Source organism: Coregonus lavaretus, assembly GCF_964263955.1.
Source record: "Coregonus lavaretus genome assembly, chromosome: 14".
Taxonomy (NCBI): domain Eukaryota; kingdom Metazoa; phylum Chordata; class Actinopteri; order Salmoniformes; family Salmonidae; genus Coregonus; species Coregonus lavaretus.
In genome coordinates this window covers 8587578-8610271 of record NC_140001.1, presented here as the reverse complement: position 1 = coordinate 8610271, position 22694 = coordinate 8587578, and the positions used below count along the sequence as shown (strand labels likewise).

General features: G+C 47.5%; 1 protein-coding gene across 1 annotated transcript in view; it reads right to left on the bottom strand.

Annotated features, from left to right (window-relative positions):
- dmxl1 (Dmx like 1) overlaps positions 1-22694 on the bottom strand; it is a 55476-nt gene that overhangs the window by 18084 nt on the left and 14698 nt on the right. Inside the window, 19 exon segments of the mRNA XM_084177231.1 lie at positions 703-713; positions 1171-1247; positions 1806-1997; positions 5488-6472; positions 6605-6654; positions 6657-6881; positions 7158-7323; positions 7435-7532; positions 7735-7904; positions 8261-8371; positions 8537-10240; positions 10570-10791; positions 10913-11032; positions 11140-11233; positions 11861-11950; positions 12064-12185; positions 12264-12948; positions 20599-20834; positions 21858-22037. Coding sequence (XP_084033357.1) covers positions 703-713; positions 1171-1247; positions 1806-1997; positions 5488-6472; positions 6605-6654; positions 6657-6881; positions 7158-7323; positions 7435-7532; positions 7735-7904; positions 8261-8371; positions 8537-10240; positions 10570-10791; positions 10913-11032; positions 11140-11233; positions 11861-11950; positions 12064-12185; positions 12264-12948; positions 20599-20834; positions 21858-22037 — 5538 coding nt within the window.

The window sequence follows — 22694 nt, the reverse complement described above, 5'->3', positions numbered from 1 at the left end:
TATACTGACGGGTATATTACAGTATACTGACGGTTGTATTACAGTATACTGACGGGTGTATTACAGTATACTGACGGGTATATTACAGTATACTGACGGGTATATTACAGTATACTGACGGGTATATTACAGTATACTGACGGGTATATTACAGTATACTGACGGGTATATTACAGTATACTGACGGGTATATTACAGTATACTGACGGGTATATTACAGTATACTGACGGGTATATTACAGTATACTGACGGGTATATTACAGTATACTGACGGGTATATTACAGTATACTGACGGGTATATTACAGTATACTGACGGGTATATTACAGTATACTGACGGGTATATTACAGTGCATTGTATATCTACTGAATCCTCTAAGCTCGCATGAAAGAGCTGATTGCTGTCACGTAACACAGAATGGAGTTACTGGAAGTGTACAGGCTAAATCTGCAATATTACAACTTAAAAGTGCTTCTTTAGCGGACAGAGCAGGTTGAAAAGGACCGTGAGAGTGTCTGCAGCACAACAATATAAAAAGCCAGCGTCCTTCTAACAAAGCCTTTCACAGAATCACCTACCATGAGCTGAATTTAGAACCTCATAGCATGACTGCCGTGTGGGGTTCATTAGCATAACAAAGGGGAGTGTTGAATTAGAAAAAAGCTAATTTAGTCGGACTGCAGCGCTTCATCCTACACACGAGAGGCTGAACTGTTAGTCACGGCACAAAACAAAGTCCTTACTCATTTACAGATCTGGGAGCTTTCAAATGCCAAGGTCAGGCGGAGGGCTGGGCTCAGTCACGTGACTCCTATTTTTAAAAAGGTCATTCAATTGCTAGACAAGTCAACAACAAAAAAGAAAAAAGCCTTCTCTCTACTTTAACTTTATACACGTTTCCCCCTTGTAGTAGCACAGCTGTTAAGAGGATCAGAAAACAGGACTACGTTTTAATGATCATTATAACATACAGTGACAGGCAGATTCTCAAAATCAGATGCACGGTGCAGTTCTGACTTGCCTAGTTAAATACAAAATAAAATAAACAGTTAAAATGTCTGAACTGCTGCCTTATGTGCATTTTCCAGCATGCTCTTGGTTGTGTGGCGTTCCAGTACAGAGATCGAGAGCACAGGTCAAAGTTAGCAGCGTTAGGATTCAGACTAACCTGTGGTTGTGGCCGTCGCAGAGACACTGGTATATGCAGGCGGACAGCGAGGCTGCCAGCGTGTGCATCACATAGATCTGGAAGAGCAGGAGGCATTTATGCATCAGATACACTAGGAGCAGCGGAACACTCCTTCCCACCATCAACTCACCTTATATTACCAGGGATATCCATCTATCACAATATCTGCACATTACCGCCCCTGTCAAATTCACAGCACATTACCGCCCCTGTCAAATTCACAGCACATTACCGCCCCTGTCAAATTCACAGCACATTACAGCCCCTGTCAAATTCACAGCACATTACCACCACTGTCAAATTCACAGCACATTACCACCACTGTCAAATTCACAGCACATTACCGCCCCTGTCAAATTCACAGCACATTACCGCCTGTCAAATTCACAGCACATTACCACCCCTGTCAAATTCACAGCACATTACCACCCCTGTCAAATTCACAGCACATTACCACCCCTGTCAAATTCACAGCACTGCCCCACCTCAACCTTGGCCCCCCCAACCAACACGGCCCCAACTCCACCACAAGTACCACTCTGATCTCTCAACAATGATCTTTGTTTGGAGCACACAGCATGATGACAGCCTTGGCTGGTGTATGCGTGTCTGACCTCGTTGTTGATGACGTCTGGGTGTGGCGGGGAGTCAAGCGCGTTGATGGTGTGCAGGATGTCGTGGGTGAGGTTGGTCAGATGGACGATGGGGTTGGCCACCACTGTCTTGGCGCTGGCAGTGCAGGCCAGCAGGAGAGGGATGGAGGCGTGATGCAGGTATGGGGTGACAGCCAACTGGGCACTGTCATCCTGTGGACAGAGTAGCATGGCGTGAATGCATGAAGACTAACAAAGAAAATACATAAACTACAGCTCTCAAAAACAAAGCATGGAAATACAAATAGTAGGGATGTGAATCTCTCCTTACAAGCACGATTCAATACGCATCTAGATACACGGGCTCTGATACGATACAGGAATGATACTTTTAGTTTGAAACTATTCTTTGCTATTCGATTAGTGGAACGAATCGATGTGGTTCGATTCTAATCGATGCACTAACAATTGTTGCATGACACATTCATTTTCCATTCTAAATTAATATCTGATACTGATCAGGAGTTGAGTAGGATCTGTCTGAGCTAACTGTGTTTAGGTGTGTGTGCATGTGTGAGTAAATGATGTAGAATGTGAGCTGAGCCATAGGGCAGACTGAGCATCTACCACTATAACATTGTTTTTGGCCCCCCACTTTTTATCTGAAATCATCATCACCCACTGATTAACTTGTCATATAGCAGTGTAACATGTTTTGAGCTAGTAATTTCACCCCTCTCAAAAACTGGGATTTCACCCCCTTTGGAACTTTAGAGGAGAGCTGCTCTCTCTTCTCCCGTTCTGACCAGTGCATCTCGCAAAAATGATTGCTGTTCTTGTTATGAAATTACCCTGTTCATGTAAAAATGACCAAATGCACAAAACCACCTAAAATATTTTGTATGGTGAACCTGGCAATTGAAAACCCCCCAAATCAGCAGTTAAGTGGCAATCAGCAGCAAGATGAGAGTTGTGTCCACTCCGGTAGCCGACACAGCCCCTCTGGTAAAACTAGTTTCTACAGCGACACAGCCCCTCTGGTAAAACTAGTTTCTACAGCGACACAGCCCCTCTGGTAAAACTAGTTTCTACAGCGCATTTGGTAACAATGACCTAGAAGATTACATTGGCTGAACCTCAATTTCTAAAGATAAATATTGACATTACTAGCTCAAATCATTTTAAAACTGCTATATGACAATGCTTTATTATTGCGAAAGCCATTTTACAAACATCTGAATGCTGAAGGTGCCGCGCAGATATAGCCTATACATTTAAACAGGGATAGGGTAGGCCTACCTCTCGTTGGCGCGATCAGCTGCTTCTCCTGCACTGTGCGCACAGTTATCGGAATTGTAGATCAATGTCATACGCAGTTCCATGATTACCAGTTCGATAGGCTTAAGGAGAGGACGCAACAACTCAGTCACAACAGATTATGTATTTTCGTAATAAGGAATGGGGGAAAAGGAGTAAAACACGTTAGTGAACCGGAGATTCGTAACGTTTGAATCGGTTTTCTTACGGATGAAAGCTTCACTTTAAATCAGTTTGGGATTCCGCCGCCCGATTCATTTGCATCTTAAACATTTGAACCGGGGACAGATGCGTATCGTTACATAAAAAAAAATAGATACACAATTGCAGGCTGGCTACCACGCTGCGCTTCACGCATCAGATCAGAGACTTACTGCTTTAATGCCAAACTAAAAGTAAGTCATCTCAGACAGAGGAGTCAGAGGAGTTCCCGTCATGTGGTATGACAGGAGCATGTGATGTTCCAAACGCTCTTGATGAGAGCAGTGCGTGTGTTCCTGGTGTTGGTGACTCGTAGCTTATGTCTCCCTACAAGTAGAACGAGGCCTCAGTAGAGAAGAGAGCTGAGAATCAGTCTTGTCTGTCAGACAGCCAGCCAGCCACTCACTGGAGAAGTCACTGATGTCACCCATCAGCTACGTGAAACCCCAGCCGCCCGCTGGAAACCTCGGTTTGCTGCTTTAAGGCAAACGCGAGGCTGAGATAAAATGGCAAGCTCCGTTTTCTTTGCTTCAGTTTTTGTGTTGCCCTTCCTTCGTATCTCTCAGAGAACTTGCTGTCAAGTACTGAGATGCAAGAGCCTTTTTCTTAGTCTTGTTTACAACAAAGATACTTTTTTGTTAGAAGGGTTTTAATAGTACACTGAACAAAAATATATAAACGCAACATGTAAAGTGTTGGTCCCATGTTTCATGAGCTGAAATAAAGATCCCAGAAATGTTCAATATGCACAAAATGCGTATTTCTCTCAAATTGTGCACAAATTTGTTTACATCTATGTTAGTGAAAATTTATCATTTGCCAAGATAATCCATCCACCTGACAGGTGTGGCATATCAAGAAGCTGATTAAAACAGCATGATCATTACACAAGTGCACCTTGTGCTGGGGACAATAAAAGGCCACTAAAATGTGCAGTATGATAATCATGTTTCAGTATGATAATGCACGGCCCCATGTCACAAGGATCTGTACACAATTCCTTGAAGCTGAAAATGTCCCAGTTCTTTCATGGCCTGCATACTCACCAGACATGTCACCCATTGAGCATGTTTGGGATGCTCTGGAACGACATGTATGACAGCGTGTTCCAGTTCCCGCCAATATCCAGCAACTTCGCACAGCCATTGAAGAGGAGTGGGACAACATTCCACAGGCCACAATCAACAGCCTGAGCAACTCTATGCGAAGGAGTTGTGTCGCCCTGCATGAGGCAAATGGTGGTCACACCAGATACTGACTGGTTTTCTGATCCACGCCCCTATATCTGTATTCCCAGTCATGTGAAATCCATAGATTAATTTAATTCAATTGACTGATTTCCGTACATGAACTGTAACTCAGTAAAATCTTTGAAATTGTTGCATGCTGCGTTTATATTTCTGTTCAGTATAATTATAAACTGGGTGGTTGGAGCTCTGAATGCTGATTGGCTGAAAGCCGTGGTATATCAGACAGTATACCACGGGTATGACAAAAAATCTAATTACATTGGTAACCAGTTTATAATAGCAATAAGTCACCTTGGGGATTTGTGATATATGGCCAATATACCACGGCTAATGGCTGTATCCAGGCACTCAGCATTGTGTCGTGCTTAAGAACAGCCCTTAGCCGTGGTATATTGGCCATATACCAAACCCCCTCATGCTTTATTGCGTAAATATACACAGTGTACAAAACATTAGGAACATCTGCTCTTTCCATGACAGACTGACCAGGTGAAAGCTATGATCCTTATTGATGTCAACTGTTAAATCCACTTAAAATCAGTGTAGATGAAGGGGAGGAGACAGGTTAAAGAATGATTTTAAAGCCTTGAGACATGGATTGTGTACATGTGCCATTCAGAGTGAATGGCAAGAAAAATTATTTTAGTTCCTTTCAAGTGTGAAAAACTGCAATGCTGCTGGGTTTTTCACGCTCAACAGTTTCCCGTGTGTATCAAGAATGGTCCACCACCCAAAGGACATCCAGCCAACTTGACACAACTGTGGGAACCATTGGAGTCAACATGGGCCAGCATCCCTGTGGAACGCTTTCAACACCTTGTAAAGTCCATGCCCCGACGAATTGAGGCTGTTCTGAAGGCATAAGGGGGTGCTAATGTTCCTAATGTTTTGTACACAGTATATATTGTGTCCGTTTGTTAGTGTGTGTGCTGTACCTGTTGGGACTCCTGCAGCAGCAGGATGAGTTCCATGCGCACCGAGGCCAGGCCTCCTCCATGGGAGCCGTGCAGGCTGCAGTAGCTGAGGAACATGCGCAGGAGAGGCTGGTTGCTCTGGAGCCAGTGTCTGCGGGTGCGCTGGGCCTCACCAGGCCGGGCCTGGGCCTCCTCCTCTCCCCCCGGCCCTGCCATTCCCAGGGCCAACTCTGGCAGGCAGGGCTTGTAGCTGCAGCACCTCTGCAGGGACACCACCTCCCTCTCCAGCCACTGGCAGAGCTGGTAGCGCAGCTTCCCCCCGTCCAGCTCGTAACCCGTGGACAGGGTCCGCAGCTCCGTGGTCAGGATCTTCAGGCAGGCGCTGAACTTGAGTTGAGCGGCAAGGATGTCCTCAGAGGGCATGAGGACGTCGGCCTCGTCCAGCGGCGTCTCCGTCAACGGAGAGATGTCGCCCTGGAAGACACTACTGGTGTTGTCGGCGCTGATGTTCTTCATGGCCAAGCCCTGTGGTTCGTCCTCCTCATCCTCCTTGTCGCTGTCCCATTTCAACTCCAGGGTTTCATCCTGAACCGACACAGAGGGCTGGCCCCAGTCAAAACTCAGCACAGAGTCCGATTGGCTATTGGACAAGCTGTCTGACACCGACTCGAAGCCATTCAACGTGGGCTGAGACCAGTCCAAATCTGACGCCTGTTCCTTTTTCATCTCGCTCAGGTCGGGGTTGGTGAGTTCGTCCTGGTGGAGCTTGGATCTTTTGAGGACTTTGGGCATTTTGGAGAGGACCTCCAGGGCCAGCATGGGGCAGCCGGCCTGCAGGTGAGCGTAGGCTGCGGTGAAGAACAGCCTCCTCTCCACCAGGCTGATGGAGTGTGCCATGTGGCCCTCCGCCGTCAGACCCACCCTGGTCTTCTCAGACGAGCCGAAGTGGCGGCGCAGCAGTAAGGGATGTGTGCGGAGGTAGGTGTAGAAGTTGAAGACCTCCGGGCTACAGAGGGACATGGACGAGGTACCTGCAAATCACAGCTCTATCATTTCCCCAGGCATTCACATCATCAATTTACCTCAAAATAACCAAACGTCAAATCTAAGAACTGAAAAAGCATCGTTCTCTGACTACTACCTGGTTGAGTTGTGTGGCCAGCCTGAGTGGAGGACGCTAGGTTTGGGGCAGTAGGCTGCTCCAGCAGGGTATCCAGGGCCCGGCTGTAGTCCTCCAGTACCCAGTGGGCTGTGCTGCGCAGGAAGGGGTCCCGGTGGGCAGGGAGCTGGCTGTCTTGGCCCAGCACGTGCCTCTGCAGGATGCGCTTGTAGGTGGAGGAAGTCTCAAACTCTGACTCATAGAGCCGGGAGATCACCAGGGCCAGCTGCAGGTCCTGCATCTTCTCCAGGCAAACCTGTACAAGACAAGCCAAACCTCATCCAACAGTGTTGAAAGCATTTGCAGTAGCAGCTCAGAAAAATACCCCACAGGAATATCAGGTCACCTCTACCCTTTGCCTGGCCAGATGTAATTTGCATAAATGCTCAAAGAAACAGCTTTGTATTTAACTATATATATTTTTAAAGATAACAGAGAGCTACCTCTCTCCTGAAAATCTTTGTATGAAAAATGTGGCACAAGGACATCACATCTACTGTAGCTGCTGACAGTGACATGAGGACATTTTTACCTCCACAGCGTCCTTGAGGGAGCCTGCCAGTAGGAAGAAGGCTGCAGAGTGCTGGAAGCGCTGCTTCCCCAGCAGAGAGAAGGCGTTCTTCAAGGCAGCCCTCCTCCACCTTTCCTCACCGAAGTTGTTGCTGAAGAACGCTGTCATTTTGGCATTCTTCTGAGACCTTGACGGATCAACACAAGTTGTTATTAGACTTTCTGTAATGTGAAATAATTGTTTCAATCTTGTCAGGGGATATGGGAAATGATATTCAATAACTTCTCAAAGACGTTACCTGTACAGTCCCCAGACCACCGCTTTCTTTTTCATAGCGAGATAGAAGATGGCAGCGTCCAGAGGATCGTTCTGCCTTTGAAAAGACGCTTTTGCGACCTGATGAATAACGGAGGTATAAAAACAAATTCGTATACAGGTCATTCCACATTCTCTAATTTGTATTACTGAATTCTGTGGTGCAGCAAATCCTGCCTCTGTCCTCCTTTTGTGTCTCAAAGAATAAGGCAATCAATAACTACATATCCAGGTAAAGGGAGGAAAAATTATCTCAATAGGTAAATGAGACACATGGGCTCACTTTTTCAATACACCTCCGGAGTTTATTGGTGCTCCTGAGCCACCAGGCCATGCCCATGGCTCGGAGCTCGGGCCAGGTGGGGTCTTCCTTCTGCAGGGCAGGTAGCATGTTGAGCAGCTCGTCCTCGGCCTCGGAGTGGAAGGCCCAGGCGTAGTGACAGGTGGACAGACCTGGAGGACCAAACACAGGTTGTCAGACAATCAAACTTCACACTAGTCTACACAGCACCAGGCTTGAGGCACTACAGTTGTTTGATAATGTAATAATATATTCATTTAACCAAAGCGATTTCATTTATGTATTTTTTACTAAAATAAATAGGCTAATCAGCATAGATTGGTCATGCAGGAATTAAAGCCACAAGTCTAGTGTTGCAACAAGCACCATGTTCTAACCACCTGAACCTCAGTGGGCTACTGTGTTCAGCTGTGTTGAGTTCAAATCAAAATCTTATTGGTCACACACACATATTTTAGCAGATGTTTTTGCGGGTGTAGCGAAATGCTTGTAGTTCAGCCCTGCCTACCTTGGCGAAGCAGCTGGGCGCGATGGGCAGGGGGCAGGGTGGTCAGCAGGAACGTATGGAGCCTCACAGCCAATAGGAACTTCAGACCGCACTCATCCAAAGTCTCTCCACCTAGTCAATGGATAGAACATGACCATCTACAGTACTCCTCCTCACAGGCCTTCTACCAGATTAAAACAAATACACCACCTTTGTTCATATTAGTCCATAAAACAACATTTCTAAGGAGAAGGACTATTAAGGACAGTTTGTGTAGGGTTCAATGAGAAACCGTACCTTTGCTCCTGCTCTGGCTCTCCCGGATGTCAGTGCTGGTGGTGGCGATGGTGTCAGCCAGGGCCATGAGGGACATCTGCTCCATGCGGGTCAGGCCCGGAAGGCTGGAATGCAGCAGGTGGCTGGACAGGACCTGGGCGTGCTCGGGCCCAAAGAAGGTGGGGCTGTATTGAGACAGGTCTATGACCTTAGCACCGCCATCCTCCTGGTCGCTGTCCATGTGCTCCAGGTCGTCCACGCCCACCCCGCTGCTGTGGAAGAGCTCATCGTAGGCGTCCGTCTGACTGGACCCGTGGCCACTGTCTCCACTCAAGCTGGCCACCTTGTCCTTGGGCTTGGGGGAGAAGTCCTCGTCGGCCGCCAGCAGCGCGTACAGTGGCAGGGGAGGGATGGAGTCAATCTCTGTGTAGTCCGAGCTCTCGCCCTTGCTGAAGCGCTTGGGGTCCCTGGAGGTGCTGCCGCCGGCGCTGATGGTGCGCGAGCGGAGACGCTTGTCTTGGTTGGTGGCGTTGTCTTTGAGGGCCACGATCTCCCCGGCGATGCATTTGACGAGGTGGGAGAGGATGGCCTTGGCCCGCCGGACCTTCCCCAGGTCCATGAGCTCCAGCAGCTGTACCGGGTGGTACTGGGGCAGTGTGGGGAACAGGTGGTGTGCCGCCTCAAACAGCCCGCAGTCCTCCATCTCTGCAGGCAGGTCGTACGCTGTTCTCTTCCCACTCAGCTTCTGGGCCAGGCTGGTCATGGACCTGGTCAGGCTCTTCTTGGGAGGAGCAGGGTTCAGGCCATCCTCGTGGTTCTGTTTCATTGCAGCCAGGAGGGACGAAACGCTGCCCATGTCTGTGGTGGTGGTGTTCGAGGCTGTGGACTTGGCCGGGGGCTGCCACTGGGAGTACACGTGCATCTCACAGTCCATGCCCACCACCAGGATGCCATCCCTCACCCAGGACAGGGAGACAGGGATGGGCAGGGAGCCCTCCACGGAGGAGACCAGGTCCACGGAGCGCAGGAGGACCAGGCGGGAAGAGCTCTGCTCCCTGGGGCCATCAGACAGGCCGAGTTCAGGAGGTTTTCCAGAGAGCAGGCCGTACATGTAGAGTTTGGAACCAATCCCCACAGTGAGAATGTGGGAGCCGTCCTCCCTGGAGACCCAGTCCAGGTGGACCAGACTCTTTCCAGAGGTCCCCAGGCAGTGGTCATTGGGCAGATAGATGTCCAGGTTATTATTCTCCACATTCAGGCTATTGGTGCCACTCTCCATGTTATTGTTGTTGTTACCAGTGGGAGTGGAGGCATCCAAGATGAGGGTCTGCTCTAGCACCCAGTGGGAGCCGCCTGTGGACTCGCACTGGAATACCCCTACGTGGACCAGTGGTTCTCTGACACCCTGCTGAGGGTTAGGCCTCAGGTGGTTAGGGTTAGGGCTCAGGTGAGGGCTAGGGTTGTGTCGGTAGGCCACTGCGATGCGGCTGGTGTGACAACAGCTGACTGTCACTGGTCTGCCCGACACGGTCACGGCACTGCTGTTGCCCAGCCCCTCCTCCACCAATAGAGGCCATTCCTCCCAGGTGTACGTCAGCTCCTGGGCGTCTGGCTCCACTGCAGCCGCCCTGCACCTCCAGAACCTCACCTTTCCGTCTGAACAGGAAGTGGCCAGGAGATAGGGAGCGCCACCCGCCGGCTGCAGGGAGGACGCGCTCAGATGACCTGGAACAAGAACAATCATTGGTTAGTTAGTTTAGCCACACTTTCTGGGTTGGCTTGTACACAAACTCAATACAATTGACTTAAGTTATATCTATACTGAAATGTAACAGTTAAACGCCAGCATAGTAACCAAGACCCTCCCACCCCCCAAAACCTTGCCAAACAAAGGGCTGTTAATGATCTCTTATCCAATTTCAGTTGAACTGGTTCCATTCTATAGAATTATCCAACACTTTGTGAGTTGATTACATTATTGTGGAGAAACAAACAGGACAATCCCATTATATAGGAGAAGAGGGGTGTGTGACTGTGGTTCAGTGCTCTCTTACCTGCTGAGGGCGTGACACTGATCACCTCCACGCCGTCTGGAAGAGCTAGCTCCTGGCTGTACAGCCTTTGAGTGGCCAGGGTGAGGCGACTGGCACTCTGCAGGTTGGACGTGCAAGACTTGTTCTTCTGGGCCGAGGGGGAGCTGAACGTCTCAAAGTTAAAAGAGCTGTTCATTGGCGACGAGGTCACATACTCCTTGTCAGGCGGAGCGTCGGTCTCGTCTGTAAAGACACACAAAAACAAATGAGTCTAGGACTCATTGTTTTTCTAGAGCCAGGTTAAAGCTGGCGGACAATGCCCAACAACACTGTAACATTGAAATGGACCCTTGAGGTCACACACCCATAGTGATTGGGCCAGCTGCCAGTTGCAGGTGCCACATATGCAGGAAAGACCTGCCAGTCTGGGTAAATTCTACCACCACCAGGAAGAAGCGGGCGGAGAAGCTTGGCTGGCTGGAGGCTGCAGGAGGAAAACACACACAGACATGTATAATCACACTGACTTAGATGGACTAGAGAGCAAAGTCAAGGTTGTATTAGTGAGTGTGTCTCCTAATGGAATCCTACCAGTGTCTGTAGCGGGGGCTTCCTGAGTGCTCCGCTCACTGCCAAAAATCAGATCCTCCTCAAACACATGCAGCAGCTGAGTCTCCTTCCCCTGCTGCAGAACGCACATCATTTACATTTAGATTTTTTGTCATTTAGCAGACGCTCTTATCCAGAGCGACTTACAGTAGTGAGTGAATACATTAATACTTTTTTTTGTACTGGTCCCCCGTGGGAATCGAACCCACAACCCTGGCGCTGCAAGCGCCATACTCTACCAACTACACAGGACACACAATAGGACAGGATATACTTTATTGTCCGAGGGGAAATGTGTCTTGAACAATTAAAGAGTGTGCTGATGCTTCCACATAGGATACATAAATACATCGAATCTAACCATGCATCATCATCAACATCATCATCTACACCCCCCCCCCCCCAACACACACAAAAGTTAATTATTTAATGCCAAGGCCAGGCTGCGACTTGGTGGCAGCTCCACATAATTTAAGGCCTACTGGCTAGGCTACAGTGTAAAACATCTATGGCATGGCTGACCTTTTTGTTAAGATGGAGAGAAGCCATTAAACAATGTGTTACATAGAATTCAGTCATCTATTGAATATCGGAGTGCGCTTGCTATGCCTAGCAAACCCCAATCACGGTGCTGAAAAAGGTCAGTGACAATCTGTGTGCACTCATAAGAACGTATTTCCTTCTTCCATAAATGTATACTTACAAAGTCAGTAATGGCATCTAGCTCGATGATACAACCTGGTTTAGCAGTTGATTGCTGGCTGATGATGTTAAAAACTTTGCCGACATATTTCTGTAAGAAATACAAATATTTTAAAATGTTTAGATATCGAGAATAGTGCGGATAAAAAAAGAATAATGTTAATCTGAGATATCAAAAAGCCATTGTGCTGGTTGTCGACTTACTGAAATATCTGGGTTGGAGAGCTCACTGAGTAGTTTCTTGGCTTCAATAACAGCCTGGTAGAGCCTCAGCGAGTGACCGTCACTGGCCACGAAGCAGGCACTGGGAGAGTTGCAGTAGACACCTGCAGTAGAGAAGAAAACTATTGCAAGCCATCTGCTGACAGAGTTTTCAAAGGTAAATTCACTGTCTCCTTCCTTACCAAGGCAGTTGCTGGGGATGAGTGTGGGCAGCCAGGCTACGTTGGAGAAGGCAGAGGAGTGGAGAGAGTTGATCCTGGCCAGCTCAGACACCCCTCCAGAGAAGGACAGCGGCCCCACTGGATCCACCCTCCACAGGATGAGCTCGCTGTAGATGGCGTTGGGGTCCTGCGACACCGCGCCCAGGGACACCCGGCTGGGCCCGCCCCCAAGGGGTTGAGAAAGGGTGGCCATGGGGGCCAGGACACTGTCCACGTCGGGGGTCCGCAGGGCGTTGTGGTGTGAGGTGGTGAGCAACAGGGGCAGCAGGGAGTGGCAGGCCAGGTCGTTGAGGTGGAAGCGGTGGCCGCAGTAGCGTGACTTGTGAGACACGCTGAGCACGGTGGAGAAAGCCGACTCCTCAGCGAAGCTGACCGCCCACTGGTTGAGGGAGCCGTCGGAGTGCGTGGAGATCATAAGCACGTTGGGGGTGAAGATGCTGAGGCGCAGGCTGCTGGAGGTGGTCGCCTTGCTCTGGCCGTAGGGGATCAGCACCGACGAGGAATGTGGCAGGCCGGCGGGCCGCTGGCGGCCATGTTGGATGGCCAGGTCCACGTTCTTGTTGCAGGCGTACATGACCACGCTGCGGCTCAGGGAGTTGGCATCGCCCGTGGGGAAGGCCACAGGGATCCGGGACACAAAGGACACCTGTCACGGGACAACGGAGACATGATTGGTCAGTCGGTGCTGCTTCACTTCCTCACCAAAGTTAATTAGCATATCATTATGCATTACACTTTCCGCCGTTTTTATCAAATGAAGGCAGCCAGCCCTAATAAACCTGGATGTCATTGAGATTCCATCAGCAGCGTTGACTGCCGGATCAAAAGAGGCCCAATCATTATACTGCAGATAAACGCATTTCCAATTTCAAATAATGTCAGACTTAATTAGAATATAATTAACCCAGCGTCAGTGAGAATACATTAAAATGTAAGCTGTACAATGCAACTGTCAAAATGATTAGTTTCACGGAGACAGCTAATGTTGTTTTCAACAAGTAGCACTTTGTTTTATGTTAATTTTGCACGTCTCAAAACACACAAAAAATAAGCAAAGATGAGATCAGTCAGAGCACCATCAGTCAGACCACATATTACAGTGCCTTCAGAAAGTATTCATACCCATTGACTTATTCCACATGTTGTTGCGTTATAGCCTGAATTCAAAACGGATTAAATCGATTTTTGTTCTCACCCATCTACACACAATACCCCATAATGACAAAGTGAAAACATGTTTTTTAGAAATGTTTGCACATTTGTTGAAAATGAAAATGAATATGAATATCTAATTTACATACAGTACCAGTCAAAAGTTTGGATACACCTACTCATTCCAGGGTTTTTCTTTATTTTTACTATTTTCTACATTGTAGAATAATAGTGAAGACATCAAACCTATTAAATAACACATATGGAATCATGTAGTAACCAAAAAAGTGTTAAACAAATCAAAATATATTTTATATTTGAGATTCTTCAAAGTAGCCACCCTTTGCCTTGATGACAGCTTTGCACACACTTGGCATTCTCTCAACCAGCTTCATGAGGTAGTCACTGCTGGTCCTGCTCACACTGCCCTACCCTATGCTTTGACTTCTTTCTCCCCTCTCTCTCCAGATAAAATCCTGCGACTTGTGACTGCAGGCCGCCCAACAACCTGCCCGCTTGACCCCATCCCCTCCTCCCTTCTCCAGACCATCTCCGGTGACCTTCTCCCCTACCTCACCTCGCTGATCAACTCATCCTTGACCGCTGGCCATGTCCCTTCCGTCTTCAAGAGAGCGAGAGTTACTCCCCTTCTCAAAAAACCAACACTCGACCCCACTGATGTCAACAACTACAGACCAGTATCCCTTCTTTCTTTTCTTTCCAAAACTATTGAGCGTGCCGTCTTTAGCCAACTCTCCTGCTATCTCTCTCAGAATGACCTTCTTGATCCAAACCAATCAGGTTTCAGGACTGGTCATTCAACTGAGACTGCTCTTCTCTGTGTCACGGAGACTCTCCGCACTGCTAAAGCTAACTCTCTCTCCTCTGCTCTTGTCCTTCTAGACCTGTCTGCTGCCTTTGATACTGTGAACCATCAGATCCTCCTCTCCACCCTCTCCGAGATGGGCATCTCCGGCGCGGCTCACTCCTGGATTGCGTCCTACCTGACCGGTCGCTCCTACCAAGTGGCGTGGCGGGAAGCTGTCTCCGCACCACGTGCTCTCACCACTGGTGTCCCCCAGGGATCGGTTCTGGGCCCTCTCCTTTTCTCCCTATACACCAAGTCACTTGGCTCTGTCATATCCTCACATGGCCTTTCCTATCATTGCTACGCTGATGATACACAACTAATCTTCTCCTTTCCCCCTTCTGATAACCAGGTGGCGAATCGCATCTCTGCATGTCTGGCAGACATATCAGTATGGATGACGGATCACCACCTCAAGCTGAACCCTGGCAAGACGGAGCTGCTCTTCCTCCCGGGGAAGGACTGCCCGTTCCATGATCTCGCCATCACGGTTGACAACTCCGCTGTGTCCTCCTCCCAGAGTGCGAAGAGCCTAGGCGTGACCCTGGACAACACCCTGTCGTTCTCCGCCAACATCAAGGCGGTGACCCGCTCCTGCAGGTTCATGCTCTACAACATTCGGAGAGTGCGACCCTGCCTTACACAGGAAGCGGCGCAGGTCCTGGTCCAGGCACTTGTCATCTCCCGTCTGGACTACTGCAACTCGCTGTTGGCTGGGCTCCCTGCCTGTGCCATTAAACCCCTACAACTCATCCAGAATGCCGCAGCCCGTATGGTGTTCAACCTTCCCAAGTTCTCTCACGTCACCCCCCTCCTCCGCACACTCCACTGGCTTCCAGTTGAAGCTCGCATCCGCTACAAGACCATGGTGCTTGCCTATGGAGCAGTGAGGGGAACGGCACCTCTGTACCTTCAGGCTCTGATCAGTCCCTACACCCAAACGAGGACATTGCGTTCATCCACCTCTGGCCTGCTGGCTCCCCTTCCTCTGCGGAAGCATAGCTCCCGCTCAGCCCAGTCAAAACTGTTCGCTGCTCTGGCACCCCAATGGTGGAACAAGCTCCCTCACGACGCCAGGACAGCGGAGTCACTCACCACCTTCCGGAGACATTTGAAACCCCACCTCTTTAAGGAATACCTGGGATAGGATAAAGTATTCCTTCTAACCCCCCCCCCAAATTGTAAAGTGGTTATCCCACTGGCTATAGGGTGAACGCACCAATTTGTGAGTCGCTCTGGCTAAGAGCGTCTGCTAAATGACGTTAATGTGCCCTTGAGCAAGGCACTTAACCCTAATTGCTCCTGTAAGTCGCTCTGGTTAAGAGCGTCTGCTAAATGACTAAAATGTAAATGTAAATGTAATTAACAGGTGTGCCTTGTTAAAAGTGAATTTGTGGAATTTCTTTCCTTCTTAATGCGTTTGAGCCAATCAGTTGTGTTGTGACAAGGTACGGGGGTTATACAGAAGATAGCCCTATTTGGTAAAAGACCAAGTCCATATTATGGCAAGAACAGACAACAGCTCAAATAAGCAAAGAGAAACGACAGTCCATCATCACTTTAAGACACGAAGGTCAGTCAATACGGAAAATCTCAAGAACTTTGAAAGTTTCTTCAAGTGCAGCCGCAAAAACCATCAAGCGCTATGATGAAACTGGCTCTCATGAGGACTGCCACAGGAAAGGAAGACCCAGAGTTACCTCTGCTGCAGAGGATAAGTTCATTAGAGTTACCAGCCTCAGAAATTGCAGCCCAAATAAATGCTTCACAGAGTTCAAGTAACAGACACATCTCAACATCAACTGGTCAGAGGAGACTGTGTGAATCAGGCCTTCATGGTCGAATTGCTGCAAAGAAACCACTACTAAAGGACACCAATAAGAAGAAGAGACCTGCTTGTGCCAAGAAACACGAGCAATGGACATTAGACCGGTGGAAATCTGTCCTTTGGTCTGATGAGTCCAAATTTGAGATTTTTGGTTCCAACCGCTGTGTCTTTGTGAAACGCAGAGTAGGTGAACGGATGATCTCCGCATGTGTGGTTCCCACCGTAAAGCATGGATGAGGTGGTGTTATGGTGTGGGGGTGCTTTACTGGTGACACTGTCTATGATTTATTTAGAATTCAAGGCACACTTAACCAGCATGGCTACCACAGCATTCTGCAGTGATACGCCATCCCATCTGGTTTGCGCTTAGTATCATTTGTTTTTCAACAGGACAATCAAGTCAAATTCTAATTTGTCACATGCGCCGAATACAACAGGTGTAGACCTTACAGTGAAATGCTTACTTAACCAACAATGCAGTTTAAAAAAAATCACAATAAAATACAATATAAAATAATACGAAATAAATAACAAATAATTAATGAGCAACAGTAAAAATAACAATAGCGAGGCTATGTACCGGTACCGAGCCAATGTGCGGGGGGGCAATGGTTAGTCGAGGTAATTGAGAGAGTAGCAGCAGCTTAAAAGAGGGGGGGCAATGCAAATAGTCTGGGTAGCCATTTGATTAGATGTTCAGGAGTCTTATGGCTTGGGGGTAGAAGCTGTTTAGAAGCCTCTTGGACCTAGACTTGGCGCTCTGGTACTGCTTGCCGTGCGGTAGCAGAGAGAACAGTCTATGACTAGGGTCATTGACAATTCTTAGGGCCTTCCTCTGACACCGCCTGGTATAGAGGTCCTGGATGGCAGGAAGCTTGGCCCCAGTGATGTACTGGGCCGTACACACTACCCTCTGTAGTGCCTTGTGGTCGGAGGCCGAGCAGTTGCCATACCAGGCAGTGATGCTCTCGATGGTGAAGCTGTAGAACCTTTTGAGGATCTGAGGACCCATGCCAAATCTTTTCAGTCTCCTTAGGGGGAACAGGTTTTGTCGTGCCCTCTTCACGACTGTCTTGGTGTGCTTGGACCATGTTAGTTTGTTGGTGATGTGGACACCAAGGAACTTGAAGCTCTCAACCTGCTCCACTACAGCCCCGTCGATGAGAATGGCAGCGTGCTCGGTCCTCTTCTTTTTCCTGTAGTCCACAATCATCTCCTTTGTCTTGATTTCATCTCAATCATCTCCTTTGTTGGCTGCATTTCCTTCCCTCTGCCGTCCGACTCATCCCAAACCATCTCAATTGGGTTGAGGTCGTGGGATTGTGGAGGCCAGGTCATCTGAAGCAGCACTCCATCACTCTCCTTCTTGGTCAAATAGCCCTTACACAGACTGGAGGTGTGTTGGGTCATTGTCCTGTGGAAAAACAAAATGATAGTCCCACTAAGCCCAAACCAGATGGGATGGCGTATCGCGCAGAATGCTGTGGTAGCCATGCTAGTTAAGTGTGCCTTGAATTCTAAATAAATTACAGACAGTGTCACCAGCAAAGTACCCCCACACCATAACACCTCCTCCTCCATGCTTTACGGTGGGAACTACACATGCAGAGATCATCCGTTCACCCACACCGCGTCTCACAAGGACACAGCGGTTGGAACCAAAATCTCCAATTTGGACTCCAGACCAAAGGACAGATTTCCACTGGTCTAATGTCCATTGCTTGTGTTTCTTGGCCCAAGCAAGTCTCTTCTTCTTATTGGTGTCCTTTAGTAGCGGTTTCTTTGCAGCAATTTGACCATGAAGACCTGATTCACACAGTCCCCTATGAACAGTTGATGTTGAGATGTGTCTATGACATGAACTCTGTGAAGCATTTATTTGGCCTGCAATTTCTGAGGCTGGTAACTCTAATGAACTTATCCTCTGTAGTAGAGGTAACTCTGGGTCTTCCATTCCTGTGGTGGTCCTCATGAGAGCCAGTTTCATCATAGCGCTTGATGGTTTTTGTGACTGCACTTGAAGAAACTTTCAAAGTTATTGAAATGTTCCGTATTTTCTGACCTTCATGTCTTAAAGTGATGATGGACTGTCGTTTCTCTTTACTTATTTGAGCTGTTCTTGCCATAATATGGACTTGGTATTTTACCAAATAGGGCTATCTTCTGTCACAACACAAATGATTGGCTCAAACGCATTAAGAAGGAAAGAAATTCCACAAATTAACTTTTAACAAGGCACACCTGTTAATTGAAATGCATTCCAGGTGACTATATCGTGGTCCTCTGTAGCGCAATTGGTAGAGCATGGCGCTTGTAACGCCAGGGTAGTGGGTTCGATCCCCGGGACCACCCATACGTAAAAATTTATGCACGCATGACTGTAAGTCGCTTTGGATAAAAGCATCTGCTAAATGGCATATTATATTATTATTATTATTATGATGAAGCTGGTTGAGAGAATGCCAAGAGTGTGCAAAGCTGTCATCAATGCAAAGGGTGGCTATTTGAAGAATCTCAAATATAAAATCTATTTGTGATTTGTTTAACACTTTTTTGGTTACAACATGATTCCATATGTGTTATTTAATAGTTTTGATGTCTTCACTATTATTCTATAATGTAAAAAATAGTACAACTAAAGAAAGACCCAAAGTTTTGACTTGTACTGTACGTATTCACACCCCTTTACTATGACACTACAAATTGAGCTCAGGTGCCTCCAATTTTCTTTTGATCATCCTTGAGATGTCTCTACAACTTGATTTGAGTCCACCTGTGGCCAATTCAATTGTTTGGACATGATTTAGAAAGAAACATACCTGTCTATATACAGTGCATTTGGAAAGTATTCAGACCCCTGGACTATTTCCACATTTTGTTACGTTACAGCCTTATTCTAAAATTGATTAAATCGTTTTTTCCCCCTCATCAATCTACACACAATACCCCATAATGACAAAGCAAAAACAGGTTTAGAAATTATTGCAAATGTATTACAAAACACAAAACTGAAATATCACTTTTACATAAGTATTCAGACCCTTTACTCAGTACTTTGTTGAAGCACCTTTGGCAGCAATTACACCGTAGAGTCTTCTTGGGTATGACGCTACAAGCTTGGCACACCTGTATTTGGGGAGTTTCTCCCATTCTTCTCTGCAGATCCTCTCAAGCTCTGTCAGGTTGGATGGGGAGTGTCGCTGCACAGCTATTTTCAGGTCTCTCCAGAGATGTTTGATCGGGTTCAAGTCCGGGCTCTGGCTGGGTCTCTCAAAGACATTCAGAGAATTGTCCCGAAGCCACTCCTGCGTTGTCTTGGCTGTGTGCTTAGGGTCGTTGTCCTGTTAGAAGGTGAAGCTTCGCCCCAGTCTGAAGTCCTGAGCGCTCTGGAGCAGGTTTTCCTCAAGGATCTCTCAGTACTTTGCTCCATTCATCTTTCCCTCGATCCTGACTAGTCTCCCAGTCCCTGCTGCTGAAAAACATCCTCACAGCATGATGCTGCCACCACCATGCTTCACCGTAGGGATGGTGCCAGGTTTCCTCCAGACGTGACGCTTGGCATTCAGGCCAAAGAGTTCAATCTTGGTTTCATCAGACCAGAGAATCTTGTTTCTCATGGTCAGAGTCCCTTAAGCGCGTTTTGGCAAACTCCAAGCGGGCTGTCATTTGCCTTTTACTGAGGAGTGGCTTCAGTCTGGCCACTGTACCATAAAGGCCTGATTGGTGGAGTGCTGCAGAGATGGTTGTCCTTCTGGAAGGTTCTCCCATCTCCACAGAGGAACTCTGGAGCTCTGTCAGAGTGACCATTGGGTTCTTGGTCACCTCCCTGACCAAGACCCTTCTCCCCCGATTGCTCAGTTTGGCCGGACGGCCAGCTCTAGGAAGAGTCTTGGTGGTTCCAAACTTCTTCCATTTAAGAATGATGGACGCCACTGTGTTCTTGGGGACCTTCAATACTGCAGAAATATTTTCGTACCCTTCCCTAGATCTGTGCCTCGACACAATCCTCTCTGAGCTCTACGGACAATTCCTTCGACCTCATGGCTTGGTTTTTGCTCTGACATGCACTGTCAACTGTGGGACCTTATATAGACAGGTGTGTGCCTTTCCAAATCATGTCCAATCAATTGAATTTACCACAGGTGGACTCCAATCAAGTTGTAGAAACATCAAGGATGATCAATAGAAACAGGATGCACCTGAGCTCAATTTCGAGTCTCATAGCAAAGGGTCTGAATACTTATGTAAATACGTTTTCGCTTTGTCATTATGGGGTATTGTGTGTAGATTGAGGAAAGAATTTCATTTAATCCATTTTAATATAAGGCTGTAACGTAACAAATGTGGAAAAAGTGAAGGGGTCTGAATACTTTCCGAATGCACTGTATATTGCGATGCAAAAAAACAGAAATGTCAGTTAGGTTGCTTTACTGATGAAGGTAACATACCTGGACCTGGCGGAACATGCCGGGCTGGTATTCATCCAGCCAGTCCACGTGCCACACCAGCAGAGAGCCATCCATTGGGTGGATACTGAACAGCATGTCTGCCCCCCTGTTCCAGTCCTCCAGCAGCACCTCTACCTGGTGCTCCACCGCTGCAGCAGGCAGCTGGGTGGACGCCGCGTCAGGTTCTCCATCTGCCGCTCGACTAGCAGCCTGCTCTACCTCCTCATAGTCAGGCTCTGGGAGACAGACCGACAGACAGGAGAGAGCTCACATCCCAGTCCTCATATCCACAAAACTGAAGGGTAAATAAATGATAGGCTCTCAAATGATAAATGATTGAAAAGTATTTTGGTTTTATTTCAGTCATTATCCAACTGCTCTGAAAGTGTTCTGTTTTTTTAGTTCAGTTAGAATATGGTTAAGTTATTTTCATGATCAAATAACCTATCCGAAGCCCTTTCATTTCTAGGTTAAAGCGGCAATCAGCAGTTGAAACAGTAACAAAGTGTTCTCCCCTCCCGACCCGTTTCGGTAAAAAGCTGAGGGATGGGGCTGGAGAAATGGAACCACTCAAATTCATAGACAGAGCTACGGATGCAAAGACTGACCATCCATGATATCAAAATTATAGTTTTAACCATGTTTTGTGGCTATAATGTTTGTTTACTTTTACTTTGTTTACAAACATTTGAGTGAAACAAGCTTATATTTTGGGTTCTGATGGAGTACGACAGCTGAACTAAGCTCATGAGGCATTTATATGTTATATTGTTCAAGAAACAGTGGGTACATTTAATTAACTCTTAATTAACTCTGAAGTCCAAAAATGGATGAAGCAACTGCAGATTGCCCCTTTAAAAGGGTATTATATTGCTCTATGACTTTTTATTTTATGACATGTTGTGCAATCTGGTAAAGTTTGGGAATGCAGTCATTAGGGCACGTGTCCTAATTCCATGGAGGGCCGAGTGGCTGCAGGTTCTTTCCACCCTTACTTGATGGATGAATTAAGGTCAATAATTAGCAAGGATCTCCAGGACAAGGGTTGCCTACCTCTATTGTATTCAGTAGGAACAAACGGAAGCAAACAGCCTAAGCTGAGAGGTACTAACCAGAACTTGTCCAATAAAAAAAGCTATTTTTCTTTACAAAGCGTTTTCAGTTGCAAAGCGTTTTCGTTGCAAAACGATTTCCGTTGCAAAATGTTTTACTACGGTGTGCACTAATGAATCCACCCCTGCTCTCCACCAAGTACCTACCCTCATGGGAGTGTTCGGAGTGGTTCTGCTCCACGCTGCCTCTGAGCTGCTGCAGGAACACCTCCATGGCCAGGGTGAGAAGCAGCTCCTTGTTGTTGAGCCAGTGCACGGTGAAGGGCCCGCCAGGCTCCTCGTCATCTCCCCCACACAGCGACGTGATAGACGGCAGCAGGGGGATATCTGTACCAAACAACACACCCATACTGGATCATCACTTAACTGGTCATTTGTGTGTAGGGCCCAGAGTTGGTCCTTGTTGTAGAGCCCTGCATTACCGTGGGACTCGCGCATCGCCCAACAGAGAAATGTGCGGCGCGGTCGGAATGGTTCATGCTGCAGGCGGGCAGAGGTTGGTCAGAAAGACAAATTCTGGATGAAAATATTATTTTAGTTCCGCAAATTATTTCATAATGGTCGTATCGATGTTTAAATGCACTGTGAATTGTTATAAAACCACTTTTATAAACTGGGTGGTTTGATCCCTGAATGCTAATTGGCTGAAAGCTGTGGTATATGAGACCGTATACCACGGGTATGACAAAACATTTATTTTGACTGATCTAATTACGTTTGTAACCAGTTTATAATAGCAATAAGGCACCTCGTGGGTGTGTGGTATATGGCCAATATACCACGGCTAAGAGGTGTATCCAGGCACTCCGCGTTGTGTCGTGCTTATTGCTTAAATCTATCACATGAATCCCTCTCTGTCATTCTGGCTCCTCTCCCTACCTCTAACTGGGGCTCGTGACACAACCAGCTCGCGCGCCTGCTTCAAACAGTAGTGGTGGCCCAAAAAAATAAAAAAAATAATGATGTGATGGAGTTTGTGATTAA